General features: G+C 44.5%; 1 protein-coding gene across 1 annotated transcript in view; it reads right to left on the bottom strand.

Annotated features, from left to right (window-relative positions):
• Fan1 (FANCD2 and FANCI associated nuclease 1) overlaps nucleotides 1–23,337 on the bottom strand; it is a 35,162-nt gene continuing 11,825 nt past the window's right edge. The window contains 9 exon segments of the mRNA XM_051206453.1: nucleotides 1–632; nucleotides 3,252–3,380; nucleotides 3,998–4,192; nucleotides 4,828–4,931; nucleotides 6,680–6,830; nucleotides 7,488–7,652; nucleotides 13,384–13,503; nucleotides 18,259–18,367; nucleotides 19,649–19,780. Of these exon segments, the coding sequence (XP_051062410.1) occupies nucleotides 495–632; nucleotides 3,252–3,380; nucleotides 3,998–4,192; nucleotides 4,828–4,931; nucleotides 6,680–6,830; nucleotides 7,488–7,652; nucleotides 13,384–13,503; nucleotides 18,259–18,367; nucleotides 19,649–19,780 (1,243 nt within the window). The 3' untranslated portion in view covers nucleotides 1–494.

The following is a 23,337-nucleotide window of genomic DNA, read 5'->3' on the forward strand; positions in this document are numbered from 1 at the left end:
TGGATTCTTCCTCCCTTGAAAGAAGGAATTTATTTCTGGTTGGTTTTTCTTTCCCCTTAAGGAAATCAGAATTTCTATCCTTTTTGGACAATCATAAGACAAACCCAAATTCAGGAGTCTACATTGCCAGGACATTTAGTAGAGAAACATTATTTGTGTTACTCAACAACAAAATAAAATAAAACAAAAACCTCTAAAAGTTCATCGTGTTCACTTTTTCCCTCTGGCTTTTTTTTTTTTTTTTTTTTTTTTTTTGCCTATTAATATGGAGACATTAGGCTCCTACAATGCCCATGGAGATGTCTACATTTTCAACAGTCCACCCACCGTGGATCCAGCAGATGCCAAGTTCCGTGACATACAAATACTGTACAAGAATGGGTCATTCCCATCTCAGGTGTCAGGACAAGTCACAGTGCGAGCAGTGCAAAAAGCTTTGTCCTCTTGAAGATCTTGTCACAGTGGATGATGAGATGTCCCCAAAGCGACATCTTTCAGCCAAGACCTTTGCTCTTAGCACCGACTGCAACCACATGGCAGACTTCCACTTCGGCCCCCAGCTTCTGTAGTTCGTCCAGCCAGATCATCTGCTTACATGAAAGGCGATCACTAGGGCCTTTAACTTCCACCAGCTGGAAAAGAAGTTTCCAGACTTATCAAGATTTTACTGAAATGGAGAGGGACCCAAGTGAGCCTCAGTCACATAAACTGCTGCCTATGAAGATGGGTCAGTCTACACCACTGAGCATATTTACAATAGACATGCAGCTGGGAAATCCCTTGAGAAAGTATTCTGTGGGAACTTGATGGGAGATGTCATTCTGTAAATAATGTTTCTCTTATTGGTTAATGACTAAAGCATTGTTGGCAAACAGGAAGTCAAGATAGGTGGGAGATTTAGTAGAGGAGAGTCAAGATGTAGGGATTTGAGAAGAAGGTCTGAGCCCTCTCTCCGGTAAGATAAGACCACGTGGAAATGGTTTAATATTTAAGACAGAGCTAGCCAATAAGAAATGCTAGTAACAGGCCAACAGCTTTATATTTAATACAGTGTCTCTGAGTATTATTTGGGGCTGATGCGACTGTGGGACCAGGCTGGCAGGAAAACTACTCGCAATAGGAACTAGACATTTCTGGAGAATCGGCTCACAGAGTTAGTAGCGACAGAATTTAAAGTGTGCACCGGGTTGCTATTCCCTGTTTTTAACCCCTCAATCTGTTATGCTTGTATCTGAACCCAGATTTCACTTGTGATGTAGAGAAGTAGGATCTAGTCCCTGCCAGTCATCCCAAAGGCTTCATTCTCACCAGTCTCTCCCTACCCCAGGACCTCACATGATACTTGCTAGGGACACATCTCTGTTCATCACATGCATGGTTTCTTATGTCTCTAGGGTCTGCATAAGCTCATTTTACAGAGACCTACCTATCTCTGAGGAGGGTCTTCCTGGCTACTTCTCCGTGATATTTACTGTTAAGACCAAACTGTCCCCCTTTTCCATGTTTTTTAAAAGATAGCAGGAGGAGGTATTATCAGAGGGCAACTTGCAGGAGTCAGTCTGGGGTTTAACTCAGGTTGTCAGGCTACGTGGCAAGCACCTTTAGCTACCTTGCTGGCCCCTAAAGTGTTTATTATGTACCAGGTGGAGGAAGGTCAGTGCTGTTCATTGCTAAGTTAGGAGACAGCAATAGAAACAAGCCGGTGAAGTCAGGAAGTGTGTGCATGTGTGTGTGTTTCCCCAGGGGTGGGGGTGTTGAAAACAGGGTCTCTCTATGAAGGACTAACTGCTCTGGGAGTCAATATGTAGATCAGGCTAGCCTTAAATCCAGAGAGTAGTCCATCTCCTCCTGAGTGCTGAGATGCAAGCAGGACAACCTGATTTTGATCCCTGGAGCTCATTAAGAAAGCATGGCATGGTGGTACACACTATCCTAGTGCTTGGAGTGGGTAGAGATACGGATCTCTAGGCTATGTGAACCAGCAATGCAACTGAAGAGCAGTGAGTACTCCAGGAAGGTTCAGAATATAGAATAACCCATCTTATTTTGGGTACTACAGGGAAGCAGCGGACTGATCCTGAAGGACCCCTGGAAGCAAGCCTCTTCTCCTAAGCCAGGCTTGCCAGCCAGACGCAGCTTACCTCCAACCTGGAAACTCACACAAATGAGAGTAAGAAGTGGACCTTGGCGAGGTGGAGGCCATTCTTTCAAGACCATGGTGCTAGATTCTGCTCTGATACCAGAAAAATAGCCAGTGAGGGCACCTTGTTGGTGTTCATGGAGATTGTGTACCTAAATCTACAAGGTTGGCAGAAGTGGGAATGGGCAAACATCTCAGGTCTAAAGGAATTGAGAAACCAGGTAACCTTTTATAGTCACAAACTAAGGGGGAATCAGAAACTCAGGCTGAAAAATTAAATTCAGTCCTTTACTCAAAAGGCCTGGAGTTTCATACAAAATGATCAAAAATATTCTCATCAAGGACAACACAAATGGAACTCAATAGTCAGCTACTCCCCAGCAAAACAGTTATTTCAATCCACACCCCTAAGCAGATAGAAAAGTGTCTAGATAGATCACAAAATAAACATAAAATGTAAACACAGAGCTTCTAGAACAAAATACAAGAGAGGCTCTCCATGGTTTCAGAATATATAAGCAAATCTGATATCTGACACCAAAGGTATAGTCCATTAAAGAACACCTGAATTTGGTCCAAATTTAAAATTTCTGATCATCAAAAGACACTAAGGAAATAAAAAGACAAATCACAGACTAGGATGAAATATGAGTCAGAAAAAGGGGGAGAGAAGGGAGGAGAGAAGAGGGGGGAAGGAGGGGCAAGTACAGGAGAGATATGAGCACATGTACAGTGTGTCACAAAACCAACCAGCAAATGGTGACAGGGCAGGAACAGGCCCGGCCAGGGAATGTGGCTTGCTGTGGACTTCTGAGGTCCAGGGTCCACACTGTGTGAAGCCCTACCGCTAAGTGTCTTGTAGCTGCTGACTTGTTCTAGGAACAGGATGTAGGTACTGGTAGACTATCACCCCCATGGTGGGGCGGCATGGGACTGACTGCCTGTCTTGCTTGTACCTCAGCTCCTCAGAGAGGCCTTTGAGAAGCCTTGCCTTCAGCCAAGTGGCTATCAAGGAATGGAATTCCATCCTTCCAATAGCCATAAAGAAAAGCCGAGCACATGGACTCTGGCACAGCTGCTGATAAAATTACAAACGGCCTTCTCTACTGACCTTGCAGCGATGGTTCTCAGAATTCCACACCACCAAGTCAGGGAGGCCCCCTCGGCAGTGCCGAAAGTCAGCAACCAGACGCCTGCACACACCACTGAGGACAGGACCCCCAAGGCAGGAGACAAGATCCTAAATACAGAACAAAGGAGAGTTACCCACCTGCAGGGAAAACACCCTAAAATGGGCTTGAGTGACCATCAGAGTACACCAGTACAATTCAACAAATGCAGACAGGTTCCAGGAACACCACAAGTGGCTTTGCTGCTCAGACCAGGCTCCAGAGTCAGTAACAAAACCCCAGAGGTAAGCTCTGGCAACGAGTTCTCCATCAGCTACCAACCTCTGCCTGGTGTGAACATCCTGAGGCACATCTGATGAAGGAGAGTGTGATTTAGCACTCGGGAGTCATCAGTGCTTACAGAGGTCAGCAGCTTCAGGGCACAGAAGATTCACCACCACTACTACCACCCCCATCTCCCCCCACCCCCCCCTCGCCTTCAGCCACAAGTCAGGCAAAAGGAAAGGAGAGGAAACTGTGAGAAAGGCATCAAGCTGGAAGTTTTTGAATGTCCCCATGTATCTATCACTGATGGCACTGATGGTGGCATCCAGGCTTGGGGGATGGAATATCGCCACACACCACACACATGCATGCACATGCTCAAACACATCTCTGTGCATTTTCATATAACTGCCAAAACAGTACTGTGAAGGAATGAATGACCAGACTGCAGGCAAAGTATTACCTGAGCTTGCTGAAGGGAAGTAAAGCGGTCCCAGCTGACCAGGGAAGCTACTCTGCCTTGCTGGGTCTGCCATGCCTCGGTCACCCAAGCCCGCAGGCTTGAAGCAGGGGCACTATGGATCAGCTGCAGCCTGGCTTCCAGGGCCTGCTCCCGGTTGGAGAAGAAGCTGTCTGTGCACAAATCCAGTGGGGACGCCTGTGCAGAAGAGAAAGGAAACTTGTCTAACATGCCTGGGGAGGGCACTCAAACTTCAGAAGCTAGCCAATTGGCTAGCACATTTTTCTCAGAAGAGATGAATAAAAATTATCAGATACAGTCGGGCATTGGTGGTGCACGCCTTTAAACCCAGTACTCGGGAGGCAGAGGCAGGCGGATCTCTGTGTCTTTGAGGCCAGCCTGGTCTACAGAGCAAGTTCCAGGACAGGCTCCAAAACAATAGAGAGAAACCCTGTCTCAAAAAAACAGAAAAAAAAAAAAAAAAAAAAAAAAAAAAACCAATCAGATACATGCAGTTCTTATCTTGGGTTTTTAGTGGCATGAGCGGATTGCGTGTAAGAGGCCTTCGCTGGGTACTGCGTGGACAGGTGTTCAGCAGAGGGTGTGCGGTACTAAAAGTTCAAAATGTAATGTTGAAGGGAAGCTAGATTTGGGGTTAAAATCTAACAGTTCCCCTTTAAAAATGAAAGGTCTTTCCCCATGCAATTAGCACCACTGCAAAAAGATCCCAAAGGTAACCAAAAAGCCAGGTTGCTATAGGCTTCATAGCCTCTTGCAGAGGTGGGTATGAAGGACAGGAGGAGAGGTCCTACCGGATGGTGCTATTAGGTTACCTGGTAGGCATTTCTGAAGACATCTGGTATCCCATCCATGAAGATGATATCCCATAGCAGGAGGCCACACAGGGTGCTGAAGGTGGATCCTTCCCCATGAATCCCTACAACAATGTCACACAAGGACGAACAAGACTAGCTTCATCTACTTGTTCAAGAACAGCATGTGGCTAGGCATAGTGACACATGCCTTTAATTCCAGCACTTGGGAGGCAGAGGCAGGTGGATCTCTGTGAGCTCAAGGTCAGCCTGGTCTATATGCTAAGTTTCAATACAGCTAGGACTACACAGAGAAAACCTGTCTCAAAAAACAGAAACCAAAAAAATAAATAAATAAATAAAAGACTACCATCATGACCTAATGTAAACTCTATTTTGGGGAATTTATAATAATTGAATAATTAAAAATAATTGAAACAGGGTTGATTTGAAGGTCATGCTATTTTCATGCTATTTCTAATTCATTCATCCTCCACTCACCCTGCTAGGCATACAAACACATTCACCAGGGCTAAGTGTCACCTTTCAAAGGGCAGACCTACCCTTCGGGACGGCATGTGTCCCATGCTGAAGCACCCCAATGCCTTAAGGGCAGCATAGCAGGACAGGTGGAAGGGCAACCACAGGTCAGGTCACCTCACTCTCCAGCTAAGAGACTGTGAGAGGAAACGCAGCAACTGGACTTCAGGGTCCAGAGCGTTGTGGCAAGTGTGTAGCTTCTGCTGTGGCTAGTCACATATACCAAGTCTCTCAATTCTATGTTAGTCAACTTGCTACCATAGTTTCTCACTGAACACTCACATCCAATGAGCAGACTAGCAGGGCCCCTCAGATACTGTGTTCTGGGAAGCCAGCAGAATTCCTTGTCTGCAAGCTGTAAGCATTTCAGAAGGTGGCCTCTGAATGAAACCTACAGAATCCCAAATAGCCAGAGGCAATCTTGACCCTGGTCCCTGGGTCAAGTTTAGAGACATAAGTATCCATCAGCAGCTCAAGGCAAAGTCTCACAGAAGCATAGGGGTGCCTGCCTTCTCCTGCACCAAACTTGCATACACATACCTCCACTACTGCAAGCACTCCTCCTACACATGCGTACATACAACTCCAACAAGCACACGCCCATAATTGCACACACTCTTCTCACAAGTGCACACGCACTGGCCCCTCCCACCAGGAAAAAGGAAATGGGAGCATCTGGAGGGCTGGAGGGCTACGGGCTAGGTGAGAAGCAATACCGTGTGTTCTCTCCCTGACTTCCCCTCGGTTAGTGGTGCCACAGATTCATTTAAAAGTCCCTCTGCTAAAGGCAGGGGACAGGCGAATGAGCAGCCACCAGTCACGGGAAGAGAAGATGGAAGAACTCCCAGTCTGACACAGGTCTTCCCTCGGGTCTGGTGTGGAGCTCATTTCAAAAGGAACTCAAAATAGCTGCTTTTCCCAGAGGCCTCTGAGGGTGTCTTTCAGGCTCCTCACACCAATGAACTCACTGTGTGCCTACTAATCTCCAAACATACTGCCCTGTGCCTCAAGGATGGCTTTGTCACCAGGCAGTCTCTTCCAGGACAATCTGTCCTTTCTCACCATCTCTACCAACCCCCAGCCTCTGGTGGCAAAGACCAGATCTTACTCCAACCACCCTACCACAGAGCACCATCCTCAGAGCCAGCAACACTGTCAAAACAGCAGAAGCCCTAACAAACAACAGAAACCTTTTTCACAAACCTCTAGCCAGATGTAGCATCTACTGAGGTCAGAGAGGAGAGGAGAGCAACCCACTACCGATGAGCCACCCTACAACACTCTTCTGCCATTTGCTGCATGGCTGGGCTGCAGGAAACCCTGCTCGGCTTACCCTGGTCAAAGCCACTCCGCCTGTAATAGTGCAGTGCCAGCTCCTCCACAGAGCATAGGACTGTGGTGGGGTTGGTGGTGTCTCCAGCCTCGATGACAAACACAGACTTGCCCATTCCATGCTGGGGGCACAACCTGCCCGTGATGGTCACCTAGAATGGTAGCAAGAAGTGTTACTCGAAGTCGGGCATGGTGATGCACACCTTTAGTCCCAGCACCCATGAAGCGGAAGCAGATGGGTTTCTGTGAGTTTGAGGTTAGCCTGGACTATATACAATGAGTTCCAGGCCAACCAGGGCTACATAGTGAAACTTTGTCCCCAAAACAAAACCAAATACACCTTGATTAGCCTTCTTCAATGGAAGCCCCTGAAAACCTGCCTGTGACATCCTGGGGATAAACGTGCCTGCTCCTGCAGAACTGAATGAATGGCATGTGACGCTCCCTGGCTCACTCACAAGGAGGTGACTGTCCCATCCTTTGACAAGCATCTAAGAGGCCCCCTGAGAAGCAGGCAAAAGTGGTAGGTACTTCTGTGGCCCAGCCCTGGTGTGGCCATATGGGGCACCTCAGGGGTATCAGAGAGGGCAGCAGTATAATGAACAGATACAATGGTGACACCAATGTCCCAGGTGAGCAATAGGCCATCCTGAGTCCAAGAGGAAGAACATACCAAAATGATTTCCAAGGGCCCTCCACTCAGAAGAGTCTTAAGTAAATATGTTTAAATGGAGGACATCCAAAGGAGAACTGGGAATGTGGTCTGAGTTTAACCAAAAATAAGCAAAATCCACCCAAAGGGCACCTACATGCTTAACATCTCCCATGGCGATTTCTGGCAGCTGGCTTAAGAGGTGCTTGTATTTTCTGCAGCTTGGGGACTCTTGCAGGCGCACAGCTCGCTGGTAGAGTGACAGTCGGTGTCCTGTCCGCACGTGGGGATCTGCCAGGCCTTCACTGATGCACCTAATTGCCTAGCAATTAACAGGTCACATGTCAGGTTCCCAGAAGTCAGTCCTAAAGACAGTAGCTGTCGATCTAGTGACAAGAGTCTTCACAGCTAATGCTGCCATTTAGCAAATGGGCAAACAGTGCTTGGAGAAATGTAAGCTGTCTCCTTAGGCCATTCTGATGGCTTTAACTTTAACCTTCACTGTAAAACATGCTGCCGTACAACAGACCTGCCGTCACTCACGTGACCAGAGTGAAACCACCCAGCAGGAGTGAAGACATCCCAGGAAGACACCTATGCCCTTCCCTCTCTCTAGCAGATTATGGAAACAGTAGGCTCCAAGAAATTGACATTTCCCTATGTGTCTTGCACTGAAAGAAAAGGCTGGGGCCCTGGGGCCAGCCAGAAAAGGGGCATGCCTCTTGGAACAAGAGTGTACACAGCTCTGACAACTTGTCAGGCCACCTAGCAGGAGAGACTGGAGTTGTGACAGGAAGGTCCACCCTGGGCAGGGCCACACCTGGTCCAGAACTGTGTGGCTCTACAGCCTCTTGTCCTCTATTTGTTTTCCTTTGTGTACACATTTAGTTTTATTGTAATAAAGCAATGTGCATACTTTAACCTTGAAAATTGAACATTAAACAAGCTTGTTTCATATTTAAATAAAAAATATCTTAAAATAAAAATAAAAAAAGAAAATTGAGCATCACCTTTGTCCACCCAGTGGGGAAAAATTTAAAATACACAGAATCACAGTGGTGGGCCGGTGGAGGGGACCTGGGGAGATGGCTCAAAAAGGCTACAAGCTGCTCCTCCAGAAGACCCTGTTTCAGTTGCCAGCATTTACAGTGGAGTACAACTGTCTGTAATTCCAGTTCCAGGGAGCCTGATGCCCTCTTCTGGTGTTCAGAGGCACTGCATACATGTAGTGCACAGAAAAAACACCCATACATGTATTAACTTTAAAATTATAATAGGGAAAGTCCACTTCAAATAGAATCACACAGGTTCTGTGAGTGGCAGGGTTCCAGTCATCACTGGAGAGAACTTCACTTTAAAGATGTCACTTCAGGAGGCTGGAGAATAGTGACAGAACACTTTAGGTTCCTGGCAGCCACATGATGGTTTACAGCCACGTTTAACCTGGGTTTGAGGGATCCAATGATCTGCATGGACATCATGCACTTACATGGTGCATGTATGTACATGCAGGAAAACACTCACACAAGAAATCTAAAAGAATTTAGATTCCTGTATTGTCCATTTAACATCACAATTATACAAACTATAAGAGAAGCATGTTGTCAAAATGCCCCCCTAAACCACCAACACCCCATCCCCCCTTTGCTGACCTTTTATACATTTTAAAACATTTCCCTTTTTACTACCAGGAGAAAATAGACAGACACATGTTGGGAAAGAAAGGAGGGAGAGGCTAGAATTCCATGTAGGGCTACAAAAGGCCAAGCACCCTCTGGCCTCTGGCAAGGCAAAGGGAGAAGCAGGTCTTCCCCACAGGCCACAGTGGTGTGAACCCCACATAGTTTTCGTTGAGACCAGAAAGGATAAAGATAAATTTAGAACAGAAGAGTGAGGAGTCTGTATTTTGCTTAATTTGCTGTATTTTTTTCCTTAAGAGTCACGGTGTTAAGAAAAGAAAGCCCCAAACAGGGCAACTGAGTGGAGTCAGGGACAGCTTTTACTCTTAGTGACTAGAGAGAGTAAAAAGAAAAAACAAATAAAACAAGGGCTAGACTCCATCAGTGTTAATAATCTTCTTCCTCCTGTCTCCTCCCCCCTCCTAAATCATCATCTTCCCCTTCATCCCTATCTCTGACTACCTCTCCAAGACTCTGTGCCTGCAGAGAATGGTCAGTAAACCAGTCGAGGACCTCTGGTCCTTCACGCTGCCTCTCTGTGGGCCACACCCTGCACTTAAGGTGGGTGTTTTGTCAGATCCTCTTTGAGGGCCCACTTGATTTCTCAGGTCTCTGATGTCAGATCGCCACCCTCACTTGGATAAAGTTCTCTGGAGAGAACTTTCTCATCCAAATAAAACTTCTCGTGGGCAGATAGTGTCCCTCCTCACCTGCTGTGACAGTGCTGTCATTCTTCCCAAGCAGTGCAGATCTTCATGGACATTGACATGGTTGTTACCTAAAGGTCTGGGATTTGGAACATCAAGTCTAACCTCTTCTGAAAGAATGGTTGGCAAAGTTTATTTTATTCTATTTCTGTTTTCCTCTCAACTTATTAAGTCTATTTCATTTTGTACTTCAGTGTGTTCAAATGCTTCTTGCTGGCCCTTTCCTGAGGTCTTCATGGTCCCATCATGAGACTGAGCTCTTTCTACTGACTGGCCACCAGGGCCAACAAGGCACTCCTGGGCTGTGGGGCTGTGGGGCTGTGGGGCTGTGGGGCTGTGGGGCTGTGGGGCTGTGGGGCTGTGGGGCTGTGGGGCTGTGGGGCTGTGGGGCCTTGCTGCTTGCTGGAGTCAGCTGTCCTCTGTTAAACCCAAACCTCATGCCAGAACCCTGAAGATGGACTGTGAGTGTGTGTGTGTGTGTGTGTGTGTGTGTATTTGTCCTTTTCCAAGGTGGCTACACAGAGTACATTAGACAAAGAATGCTTTTTGCTATTACTTATCTCTGCAATTGACCTGCAAGGACAAAGCCTAGCTTATTAGTGCTGTCAGCACCCAGGCTCTGATCCTAACAAGCCCATTAATGAGAGGACCCCAGTAGCTATGTCCTCACAGAGACCATGATCTCAGAGACGCTCAAGTCACAGGCTAAAGGAGACTTAACTGCAAGCCTTAGCCCTGTAGTTCTCTGGACATCACCTGGGAAGCTGTGAGAGTTACACACACACACCTGACCTCAACAACAGAGCAGGGGACTCCAGAGCAAGTTAGACAGCAGTGACTCTCAGGTGCAGGCAGGACCGCAGAGTGGAGGGAGGTTCCCTGCTCATGGGGAGAGGAACCTACAAGTTCCTATTTTCTAAGGCTCTTCGCAGCTAAGCCAAAATATGAAAGCTCCAGAAAGACATTGTTCCTCATCTACTAAGATGAATATACTCAGAAAGGGGGTGGGGGTAGGAGGACAATGTTGGTAAGGATGTGGAAAACCAGAGCCCCTGTGTCTTACTGGTAGGAATGTAAAACCACAAGTTTGGTAGCTTTATAAAGAGCCAAACATGAAACTGTCACAGGAGCTAGCAAATCCTAAAGAGTTAAAGGTACATCCCTAAAGAATTAAAAATAGGCACTCAAGGAGTAGTGCAGACCCCATATCCATGGCATCAGTGTTCACAAAAGCCAAAGGGCAGAGGGCACTTGAGCACTCATTCACAGGTGACTGAACAAAAACACTTGGGTCTGCACATGCCACAGCATCATTCATCCATGTCAACAAGTGAAGTCACAATGTGCTGGAATAAAGATGGAACTTGGAAGCAAGCACCAAGTCAAATAAACCAGGACCCTGGGTTATGGGGGTGGCCAACCAGCTTGTTGGGAAAGGGTTAAAAAGAGTCAGGCTGTGTTAGCATCCATCAGTATGAGGCAGAAGAGATGGTAAAGCAGCTGCTGCACAAGTGTAGGGACTTGAGTTTGCATCCTCAGCATCCATGGGAAGCAAGGCACTGTAGCAATCATTCTTTTGTAATCCTAGCAGTCCTCCACAAAGATGGGAGGGGAAACAGGGGAATCCCCAGAGGCCCTGTCTCAAACAAGGTGCAAGCCGAGGACCACTATCTGAGGTTGTCCCCTGACCTCCATATTCATGTTGTGGCACTCAAATACACAGGAGAGGACATACACGCGCCACACACACACACACACAGTAAACTTAGAGAACAACTTAAAAAGACAACCTGAGGAAGGAATGACAGCTCAGGCCTAATTGGGTCTAAAGGAGTCAAGAGGAGTAAACAGATACTGCAGTGCTCTTGGTCCGAGCAGAGACACCAGGCAGGAAAAGAGGCCTGGCATGGGGAAGGATGGCCAGTGTGGGCCCATCTCTTCCCAGGGGCAATGGCTACCAGCAGCTTGTGTCCTGTAGACAGACATAACACATAGAAGACAGAAATATGGTGACAGGATACAAGGGCTGTGGGTACAGCACGGAGTTACCAGGAAAGGACTAAAGAGAACTCAGCATCCATGAAAATTAACTTTAGTGACCTGTCTGTTCCTATGACACAGACAGGCAAGTAGCATTCCGAGAACTGTGAACAAGAGGGTTGGAGGAATTGGCAACATCTTGGGCTGTAACTGAGATGAAAGGCAGAGGTAACACAGACACATATGCTCTCCCTTCCAAGTGGTTCTAGGCCTGCAACCACCCTACCCTGTTCTTTAAGCCTCAGCACCACACCCAGCTCCAGGACAGAAAACATCGTCTGTTGGCCTCTCATGGGCACCTGAGGTAATAAGGCACTGGTTTAGCAGAGAGTAGTAAAAACACTACATCATAGTCTCACATTCCGTGGGCAATGTTGTTTTCCACTCTTCTCTCCCTGATTCACTTAATGTACCACTGGGAAAACAAAACCTCCCTAAGACACAGTCCCCTCCATTCAGTTCAAACACAGGGCTAGAAATGGAGACGGTCAGGGAGGGAACCCGCAGGCAGCCACACAAAGAGTCACTGTTACCCTCCTGGCTCAGAGGCAGTGCCCTCAAAGGGCCCACCCTGCCCAGCCACATCAGTGACAGAGCCAGTCTATTTTAAGTCCCCAAGATCCCTGGGGTCTGCCAGAGAAGGTGGCCTGTTCCAGAGGTGGGGACAAATGCCCTGCAGAAGCACAGAGAGATGTGATAAGAAACTGTCTCTCCTCAACCTTGTTTCTAGAAGCACTGAGTAACAAGTAAATAAAATCACCAGTTCCAGGAAGCCATAGACCCTGGGGTCAATCTGAGAGAGAGAAAGAGAGAGGGGGAAGAGGGGGATAGGGACACACACAAACTCAGAGAGAGAGAGAAAATCAATATGAATCTGCAAGAGCTGAGACACGTCTGACCCTGCCTCTCCTTCACTGCATTTCCTGGGACCCACTGTCAATCCCCCTTCCCCTCCCAGTGAGAGCAGGTGGGCAGCTTTTATGAATGCCAGTGTTAGAATCATTTCTGCTATTTTGGGGTGGAGGATGGGCTTGAAAGAACTCCATCAAAGAATATTAACAAAAGGAAAAATATTTTCTAATTATATTTAGAATTTGTTTTCATTTATTAAGTTTTTATTGTATTGTCACATTTGCTGAATTAGTGGTTTCTAACATTCTGATAAAAATTAAATATTTAAATTTTTTTATCTAGAGAACTTATGTATTTCCATGTATATCAATATATTAATAAAAAGCATACTTTTTACTGTTTTCACAGAACCATAGACTGAGAGGAAAAGGAAATGGGGAAGTGCTGCAATTATGTTTTAATTATAATAAAGATAAATGTCTAGACACAGTGGTGCATGCCTTTAATAAATAGCAGCACTTGGCAAGCAGATACAGGTGGATCTGTGTGCTCGAAGACAACCTGGTCTATATGGGGAATTCCATGATGGCCAAAGCTGCATAGTGAGACTCTGCCCCCACCAGGAAATAAATAAACAAGTTAACTAAAGAAAAGTGCTTTCCTAGGCTGTGGCAGCTCAGTGGCAGGGTGCTTATAGAACTGAGGCCCTCAGTTCTATCCCCAATGCCATTAAAAAAAAAAAAAAAAAAAAAAGCCTTGGTATGCCCCTGCTTACTGCTTCCAGACGCTTCAGGTGCTGGTGGAGGTTAAGAGCTAGGCGATCCCACCAGCGGCCTCTGCTGTCAGGACAGTAGATTTTCTGAGAGAGGAGGCTTTCAAGTTCCTCCACTGCTTCCTATGGCAGCAATAAAAACAAAACAAAACAATGAGACAATTGTAAATGCTAGAAGCATCGGCTGTAATTATAATCAGAAGTCAACAGGGCTGGTACTGTTCCTAATGAAGGCCAAAACCAGGGCTGACAGGCAGGAGTGTGAGATGTTCTCCTACATGACCACTTAGCTGGCTGAGCATCTGTACTTGACCCCAGGTCCTGCCTGGTGGTGCTGATCCCTCAGAGGTCTGGGAGCAGACACAAGTCTTCACCAAGCTCCCTCTGTCAGTTCAAGGCCACTGAAGACCCTGGCAGTAAGCACTGGCTATTGCTGGCAAACGCTGACACTCTGGCAACCCAGCAAGCCCTAGACCCACTGAAGTTTGAGGCACACTGTCAGGCACACAGGAAGGGAAAGAAGTCTGCAGTTGGCATTGTTTGGGGAGGGGGGAGGGAACACCAACCAGCTCCCAAATAATGACACGGAGATATTATTAATTATGGATGTGTGGCCTTATCTTAGGCTTGTCCCACTAGCTTTTTTTTTTTTTTTTTTTTTTGGCTTAATTTAACCTGATTCTATTTATCTACATTTTGCCTCAGGGCTTTTTACCTTTCTTTCATTTTGATGTTCTACATTCCTGCTTCCTCCTTGTCTGGGTAACTGGTTGGCCCTTGACATCTCTCTGTCATTTCCTTTTCTTTTTTCTTTTGAGCCTAAATTCCTCCTCCTACTTCTCTCTCTGCCCAAAAGTTCTGCCTTTACTTCCTCCCTTGCTACTGGCCATGCAGCTTCTTATTAGACCATCCAGGTGCCTTAGGCAGGCAAGAGAAAACAGAAACACATCTTCACACAATTAAACAAATGCAACACATTTTTACATAGTTACATAAATGCAACACATCTTTGTATAGTTAAATAAATGTAACACATCTTTGCATAGTTCAATAAATGCAACACATCTTTGCATAAATAAATATTCTGCAACAGAGACCCTTCCTTCTGTTTCTGACTGTGAGTCAGAAACTCCAACACAACTGATAAAGCAATAATTGCCCACAGAGACTGTGCCTGACGCCCCCCACCCCAGAGGATGTAAAAACAATGAAATCACATCCTCCTTCAACCTAAATCCCAACAACTCTGTAAACAAAGCCACCTTACACTTTCAAAAGGGAATGTTTTAAGGTAAGCCAACCAGCTTGTATCATTTTACTTAATTTTCAACTTTGCTGTACCTTTAAATCCTGTAAACTATAATGCATTTTTTAAGAACTGAGCTTAAAAGCTTCAGAATGACAGATGTGACATCAAGTCCACAGAGATTCCTGGGGATTCAAGAGACCCAAGGTGAAGATGCAGTCTTTTCCTCTTTGTAAAATATCATTTGTCTATATAGAAATGACACAATAAAAGGGAACTCTGGCAATTTCTTAATCTTAATCTAAGGATGTGACCCAATTGTTATTTGTGACTATAAACTATCTCCAGATGATACATGGCTGATGATAAGGGGGTGTGAGCTTCTTTGGGGGGGGAGCTTTTTACCTGCAAAATCTAAGGGACCTACAGAGCCTTACATCATGCTCTGAGGCTAACTGGGCTCCTCCCAAGCTCTGTCCATGACCAAAGCTTCCCAGTGTGCACATTCAAGTCACAAGCAAACAAAATGGCTACTGGCACTGGCTGTCTTCTCTCTACCAATCTAGGGCAGCAGGGTGACTATATGAAAGTAAATAACCTTTCATCAGGTTCCTTGTGCTGATGTAAGAGTGGGAAAAGAGCCCAAAGGCTTTCACTTCCATGAGTATCACAGTCCCACCAGTGAAGGTGGAGGAGGGACATGGGAGATGTCATTTGTAAATATGTTTCTTGTATTGGCTAATGAATAAAACACTCCTGGCCAATAGGAAAGCAAGATAAGTGGGACTAGGAGACTAGGAGGAGGGAGGAAGGCGTAGGGAGGAATTCAAGATGCAGGACTGGAAGAGCAGAGTGCCGGTCCCTCTCTCCTGTAAGATCAAACCACGTGGAAATGGTTAGATTAATAGAAATGGGTTAACATTTAAAACAGAGCTAACCAATAAGAAATGCTAGTAACAGGCTAACAGCTTTATATCTAATACAATGTTTCTGTGTATTATTTGAGGCTGGTGCAGCTGGGACCAGGCCAGCAGGAAAATCTACTCATAACAAATGGTGTTGCAATGTGGCTAATAAGAACTTCCACTTAAAATTTAACAAAAGCTTAAGAAAGGGTTCTAGGAACAAAAGAACAGAGACAAGCAAGGCTTCTTGGTAACAGCATTTTTCTAGGTTGGACTCTGTTAGAGACAACCAGAAATTTGTGCGGCTCTGGCTCCTTTAAGGGAGATTTCCTGACTCACCATAAGCAGCAAAAAACTGCAAGGCTTTTAAAGGTCTCTGTTGTTAAACTTAATGGTGTGTACGAGAGCTGGCAATGGCAGATGGCAGCATAAACCAAGGCAGTGAGCACAGCTCTCAGTTCTGGCAGTAAAGGTACCCGCCGCCATCTTGGATAGACCATGGCTGAAACAACTGTGGCTTTCATTTTAGCAATGTTGTTGTTTACCAGATAAAAGACTCGTGGCCAGAAAAAGATAAAGATTTATAGTAAAGACAGATTCAGATTAAGAAAAACCACTAAAGATTTACAGTGTGTTTTAAAATTATAGTAGGCTTGGGAGAGAAAAAGAAACAGGATACAATGGTTTAAAAAAGAATAATAAAAAGAAAGAGTAGCTGGGTGTGGTGTCACACACCTTTAACTCCAGCACTCAGGAGACAGAGGCAAACAGATTTCTGTGATTTCAAAGTAACCTGGTATACAGAGTTAATTCCAGGACAGATAAAAGTTACACAGAGAAACCCTATCTCAAAAAATGAAAAAATAAAAATGGAAGAAATAGAGTAATAAAAAGCCACGTGAAGATGGAAAGCACACAAAGAGTCTGGATACTGTGTACTATGGTGTTGTCTTTAAATTGCTCAATTACTAAGTAAGAAATAATTGCTACAGTACACTTGATTATCAATGCTGCTAAATTAATCCAATTTATATATTTTAAAAATGCTGACTTCAAATTTAGGTCTAAGGACAGGTTACTGGGGAAAGGGATTTCTATTTTTGTTTCCACAGAAAATGAAAAGCTGTGGATTCCTTCCAGACTAACATGGTTAGATCAAGCCAGACCTCCTGAAGCAGTGTCCCTGGGACAAGGCAGCCTTGCAGACCACTACAGCCGATTTTTGCATCTTCTTAGGATCCCCATGACAGAGCCCCCTACCAGCAGGAAGCAGTTTGGAAAGAACGACGCCCAAATTCCCAAATATTGTTTATAAATATTTGTTTTCATTTAAATGGGGTTGGTTATAAATGGTTAATGATCACAACCAATATCTTTTTAAAGGTAAAAAGGGGATTATGGTATAGATATGAATACTTTGTTTTGGAATGGATTTTCATTTATTGATACAATTTAAGGTCAATTTTGCGATATGTATATTTCTTCTCATGTTTAGGCATTGTGTTTATATAGCACATTTAAATATAATGTATAACAGTACAGATTATAGATATTTACCTATGATAGTCAAAACTTAGAGGTAAGTTACTTAGGTTTTCAAGATGTATTTGAGATGGATAGGCATTCTTCAAACCTTTCAAAGACCTACAGAATATGGCATTTAAAATGGTTTAGGGTTTTTCTTGACACTGCTCCTGGCAACACCACCTGCATCAGAAAGAAAGATGGACATAAAGAAACTCATTATGGAGTTTACTTTCAATATGGCAAGACTAGCCATTTAGGTAAGGTACTGATCTTGTCTGGATTGTTTGACTTTATGCTGTATAAACTGGACATGCAGGACCCACAGGAAAGTGACTGCTGATACAAGATGGACATTTGCTACAAGGTTCCTGCTTCATGGAAGAATCTGCCAGACAGTCTGACACAGAGAAAAATTACTGACAAACTGCCAATACAGATGGACAGTTTAAAGTTTCCTGCTTTGCTGAAAGAGTCTGCCAGACACACTATGGCCTAAAGGCTGAAGATGGAATATTACACAAGAACCTCAGGTGACTGATCATGTAGCAAGCTGTCTCTGTCATTTCTAGAGTTTATATATTATCCTTCTGAGGTCTTTGAAGGAGTTGAAGACAGATAATTATGGTTATAGTTTTCCTTAGTTAGGATTAAAGAGAAGTTAAATATATAACTTTGGACTCACAAAGATAGGATAGATGATGGAATATTTTCTTTAAATCTTGCTAAATGTTAATGGACTAAATATTGATTATTGTGATTCTTATTTGATAACTGCTTTGTTATATATATATTTTGCTTTATTAAGGTTAAACCCTTCTTTTTATTTTAGACAGAAGAGATGATGGGAAATGTCATTCTGTAAATATGTTTCTTGTATTAGTTAATGAATAAAGCACTGTTGGCCAATAGGAAAGCAAGATAGGCAGGACTAGGAGACAAGGAGGAGAGAGGAAGTAGTAGGGAGGAGATTCAACATGGAGGACAAAGAGAGTAGAATGCTGGACCCTCTCTCTGGTAAGATGAGACCACGTGGAAATATTTAGGTTAATAGAAATGGGTTAATATTTAAGCAGATAAGAAACTAGTAACTGGCAAACAGCATAACAACTAATATAATGTCTCTGTGTGTTATTTGGGGCTGGTGCAGCTCTGGGACCAGGCCAGCAGGAAAAACTACTCATAATAGGAAGGCACTCTAACCTCATACATGCGAAGTCTCTCCAGCACTTCAACAGCCCGAGAGAAAATCCTTGTGTAAATCCAGCCAACAGTAAAACAGCGCAGAAAGAGTGGCAAGGCCTCATGGTATCTGAAACAACAATGAATGCCTGAGGTTTAACAACTGGCTTATAAGAAAATTGTAAGAAGTGACAGAATATTGAGCTTCAATCTTTTTCTTTCTTTCTTCCTTTTTTTGGGGGGTGGGGGTTGTTTTTTAATTTTCAAGACAGGGTTTCTCTTTGTAGTTTTGTAGATCAGGCTGGCCTCAAACTCACAGAGATCAGCCTGCCTCTGTCTCCCAAGTGCTGGGATTAAAGGCGTGTGGCACCACTGGCCAGCTGAACTTCAATCTTTAAAATGATATATTCCAATACTCTGAGTTGCATGTACAATTTTCTGCATCACAAACTTATATCATCACTGCCAAGGCCCTGCCCCAGGACACTCAGTGGGGTGAGATAAGAATGCCTAATAAGATTTTAACTGAGGTCAGCATTTAAACCTCACCTACAAACCCAGACAAGCCTTCAAACTTCCTAAGATTGGCAACAAAGGGTGGGTGTAACCTTCTTTAAACTTTAAAAATACATTCTACTACTTTCTGTAAATACTGCCACAACTATCTGAAGTTAAGTTCATTTTGTAACTGACATATAAACACAAAAACTGTGTAACTAATGGAGTGTGGCATGATATTTCAATATGTACCAACTCTGTAATCTAATTGAACCATTTACGTCTTTAAATATTACTCTTCCAATTGTGTTTTTATTTTGGACAGTGTCTCAGGTTCACTGCTGTTGTGACGAAATATCATGACTGAAAGCAACTTGGTGATGACAGGGTTTATTTGGTTTATGTTTCCTCATCACTGTTCATCACTGAAGGAAGTCAGGACAATAACTCAGACAGGGCAGGGACCTGATGTAGAGGCCATAGAGGAGTGCTTCTTACTGGCTTGCTCTTGAAGACTCACTCAGGCCTCTTTCTTATAGAACTCAGGACCCCCAGCCCAGGGATAACATGACCTGAAATGGGCTCCTCCATCAATCACTAATTAAGAAAATGCCTTAAGGGCCTGCCCACAGCCCAATCTTATAGAGGCATTTGGATCCCTCTTCGAAGATGACTATAGCTTGTGTCAAGTTGACACAAAACTAGCCAGTGCAGGGAGGTGTATATGTCTGTGTTAAAGTATATAAAGGTAACTATGCACAAGGAGGCCAAAAGTTGACACTGGGTGTCTTCCTCAATCCTCCACTTTTTTTGTTTTGTTTTGTTCTTAATGCCTTCCTGAGCACTGATCTCAAGCCATGGGTTCCACCCTAACACTGGAAAACAAACAAACAAAAACCCACCCAGCACTCACCTCAAGGAAGGGTGATTCTTCAGTTGGTCCCAGTTCCCTTTTGCACTCTGAAAGAGTTCCTTAGCTTCTTCCCAGTTCCCACCAGACATGGCAGCTGAAATGTCACTCAGCAAGTGTGTGGCCGCTGCATATCTAGGGAAGATGCCATGGGGGTCTTAAGTCAAGGAGTCCTTCCATGACAATTCCCACATCATGGCCAGTGGCTTATGTTTATGAGAGTGTGAGGGATGTACAGGACAGACATGGTGGTGCCTGCTTTCAATCCCAGCACTGGGAAGCAGAGGGTGGATCTTTAAGTTCCAGGTCTGCAAAGTGAGTTCCAGGCTACCTAAGGCAACCCAATGCATTTCCCCTTCTAAAACAAACAAAACAAAACAAAAAACCACAAAAAAAGTAAGATATATTTAAGTTGGACCAAGTGTGATGGCTTAATATAGCTCTCTCCCATTTCTCAGAATGGCTCTGATGGTTTCAGGCTGCCCTAGTAAGAAGACAGACTCATATACACTGTAAGAACCCAAAGCTGGCCCCATTATATAAACTCCAAAGTAATTGTGAACGCTTGGAGGAGACAGTGATGATGAAGCTTTATGAACTATTTCAGTGGAAGAAATATGACTTTTCATTACTTCCTTAGCTATGAAAATCAATGACATGTGACCAACAGGCTCTGAAATACAATGATAGCATAGTCATTGTACTTTGGGGGGAAGAGAAGCTTGCAATACAGTTAACATTAACAGAGGTCAAGTTTGCTCACAAACCCAAAGTCCTCAACCCGTGGTCATGATCATCAGAAACACATTTATGTTTTATAATTTGTGTTTTCCAATGGTTTTAAAAACTGAGACACCACTCTGTAAAATGACTTATGAAGTGGCAATGAAAATAAATTTATGGTTGGGGATTCCTAAGGCCATTGGAAATACGTGTTTTCTGATGGTCATGACCCAGAGGTTGAGAACCACTGCCACAGACACAATTATTTATGATATGCTACTGAACAATCCAAGGTCAATAAGGAAACAGAAAAACATGGTCACTGACAGAGCACTCTTCTGCCACACACAAAGTCCTAGGTTCAATCCCCAGCACTACATAAACCAGTTGTGTTGGCACACATCAAAATGGGGGATTTAGAACTTCAGGGTCATACTCGGGTTCGAAGCAATGGCAGCCTAGGCTGCACAAGACCCTTCTCAAAAGAAAGGAAAACGTATGGAAGTTAGGGCAGGCAGGTGGTACACCCTCCCTGCCTCAAGTCATCACCAGGATGGGCAGCATTACACTCAGCATCACAGCTGATCTAACTTCCACCTGAACCAAGCCCACTACACTTTACCCCATCTCCCTCAGCTGCCACCTGGCTAGTCTTTGTCACCACTGGGACTCATCTGTCCCAAAGCCACAGCCTTGCTTTCCAAACCTTTCTCAATGGCACATAGACATGCTGATGTCAAACAGTATTCTCCTCCCCATGCCCAGCCTCCTCCCTGCACCCACTCTCTCCCCACCTTCTCCCCATTCCCAGCCTCTACCCATTTCCTCACCTCCCTTCACCCACCAACATGCCCATGGCCACTCAGAGCCATCTATCACCAATGAACTATGTTAGCTTCAAAATTTTGACCTCAAATATTTCTTCCATTGGCTGTCAGCCAAAGCATCCCAGCTAATTTAATTTACTACAAGCAACGAACCCTCTGGCTCACAGCACCCAGGCTGCCCATGGCGGCTATAACATGTTGAACACAAGCAATCTGTGTCTTCATGAACTGCATATTCATCAGGAACCAGTCAGTCCAGCTCTCTTGGCAGCTCATCTGGGCCATACAATACTGGTGTGCACACTGGTCTCTCCTCTTTGTCTGTGCCCAGAGCCTTGACTTCTGCAGAAGGAAATCATAGGATGGGGGCTAACTGGTCCTACTCAACTCAAAACCACAGTTTTGAGTGGATACTAAGTCTTATCTTTGCTCCCTAGAGGCCAGTCTGACAACACTGCAACAAAACTGTGAAACTGCCTTGCCCTCACATTCCCTTGCAGCATGTCAAGGGTGACACAGGACAGCATCTATTGAGCGGCTAGTGGTACCCCACATCCTGCCCCCTGGCCTTGACTGCTGTCCCATGTTCCTCTTCTAATCATCATCTCATGATGACACCATCACCCCAGACAGAAGGCCAGAGCCAGTCAGCCCCATCCACTCATATCTACCTCCTTACATCCAATAACGATCAAGTCATTTCTGCTTCCAAACTATTTTTGATAGACTCAACTGTGTCCACATGTCACCACCATCCTTCACTCTGACTACCAAAGTCAAACTAGCCTTCTTCAGCTCTCCTGCTCCCCTCTGACTTCTGCTCCATAAGACTGCTCTGGTGAAAAACATGGAATACCCCCTTCAGCAGCTTCCCAATACCGGGAAGACCCCATCTCACCGTGGTCAAGCATCCTCTGGTCCCTGCAGCTTGTCCTTATACTGCTGCTCCCCAGAGCCAGAAGCCAACTATTCCATGCCTCTGTGTTTCTGCAACTCAGCCAACTATTCCATGCCTCAGGTTGCCTTCTTGGTGAATGCAAGCACACCTGGTCCAGGCATGGCTGCCTTCCCCACTCTCATGGCTTGTTTCTGATGTCAACTCTCCAGGGCCAATCTAACACTACTTACAAAGTAGAACTTCTGCAGCCTACCTCTCAATGGTCAGATCATTTTTTAAAAAAGATTTATTACTTTTATGTGTATGTGTGTTTTGCCTACATGTATGTCTACCTGGTGCCCACAGAAGCCAGGAGAGGGTGACAGATGAGACCCCCACCCCTGGAGCTGGTGTGACAGATGGTTGTGAGCAGTCATGTGAATGCTAGGAAGCAAGCTAAGTCCTCTGCAAGAGAAGCAAGGGACCTTACCTCCTGAGCTGGCTCTACAGCCCTGTCACATCATTTTATATACTGTAATTTTCCTGCTTATTACTTCCCCAGTGAATGGTACCCATAAAGGCAGCAACCTTACCTCCTGATACTCACTACCTAGGGCATAGGAGGCTCATTGCACTCAATAAGCTTCACTGAATAACTGACCACTTACCTCAAGTGCAAAAGTGGGCAAAGGCTGTCAGGTCAGCTATCATGTTACAGGGTTTTATAATATGGCACTTTCAGAGGTCAACTAAACCCAATTTAATTAATAACCAATGGAATTTTAATTACTTCATTATAGCATAGGTACTTTCCAGTAAAAAAAAAAAAAAAAAAAAAAAAAAAAAGACAGGAGACACCTGCAAACAGGGTAAGTCCTTAGGACAGAAGATCTGGCTAGAGACTCACTCCAACTGAACACAAGCAAGACATTAGAAGCAAAAGGCACTAATATTGGCTTCCATCAACACTGATATGATTCAATTGTTCCAATGACTTCACTTCAGAACACGAGTGTTCTGAACAATACTTAACTCTCCCTAAAGCAAAGGTCTGAATCAGTATTGGTTAAATTTGAGTTACAACTCTTAAATCAATAACCAATAATCAAAAGTTACAAAACTAATTTTTCTTATAAAAGCTGCTTTTTCTTTTCCTTCTTTCTTTCCTTTTTTGTTTTTTTTTTTTTGTTTGTTTGTTTTGTTTTGTTTTTTAAGGAAATACAACAGCACAATTGTATACAATACACATAACCAATATTCAGGTG

Source organism: Phodopus roborovskii, unplaced genomic scaffold (assembly GCF_943737965.1).
Source record: "Phodopus roborovskii unplaced genomic scaffold, PHOROB, whole genome shotgun sequence".
In the NCBI taxonomy this organism is placed as follows: Eukaryota; Metazoa; Chordata; class Mammalia; order Rodentia; family Cricetidae; genus Phodopus; species Phodopus roborovskii.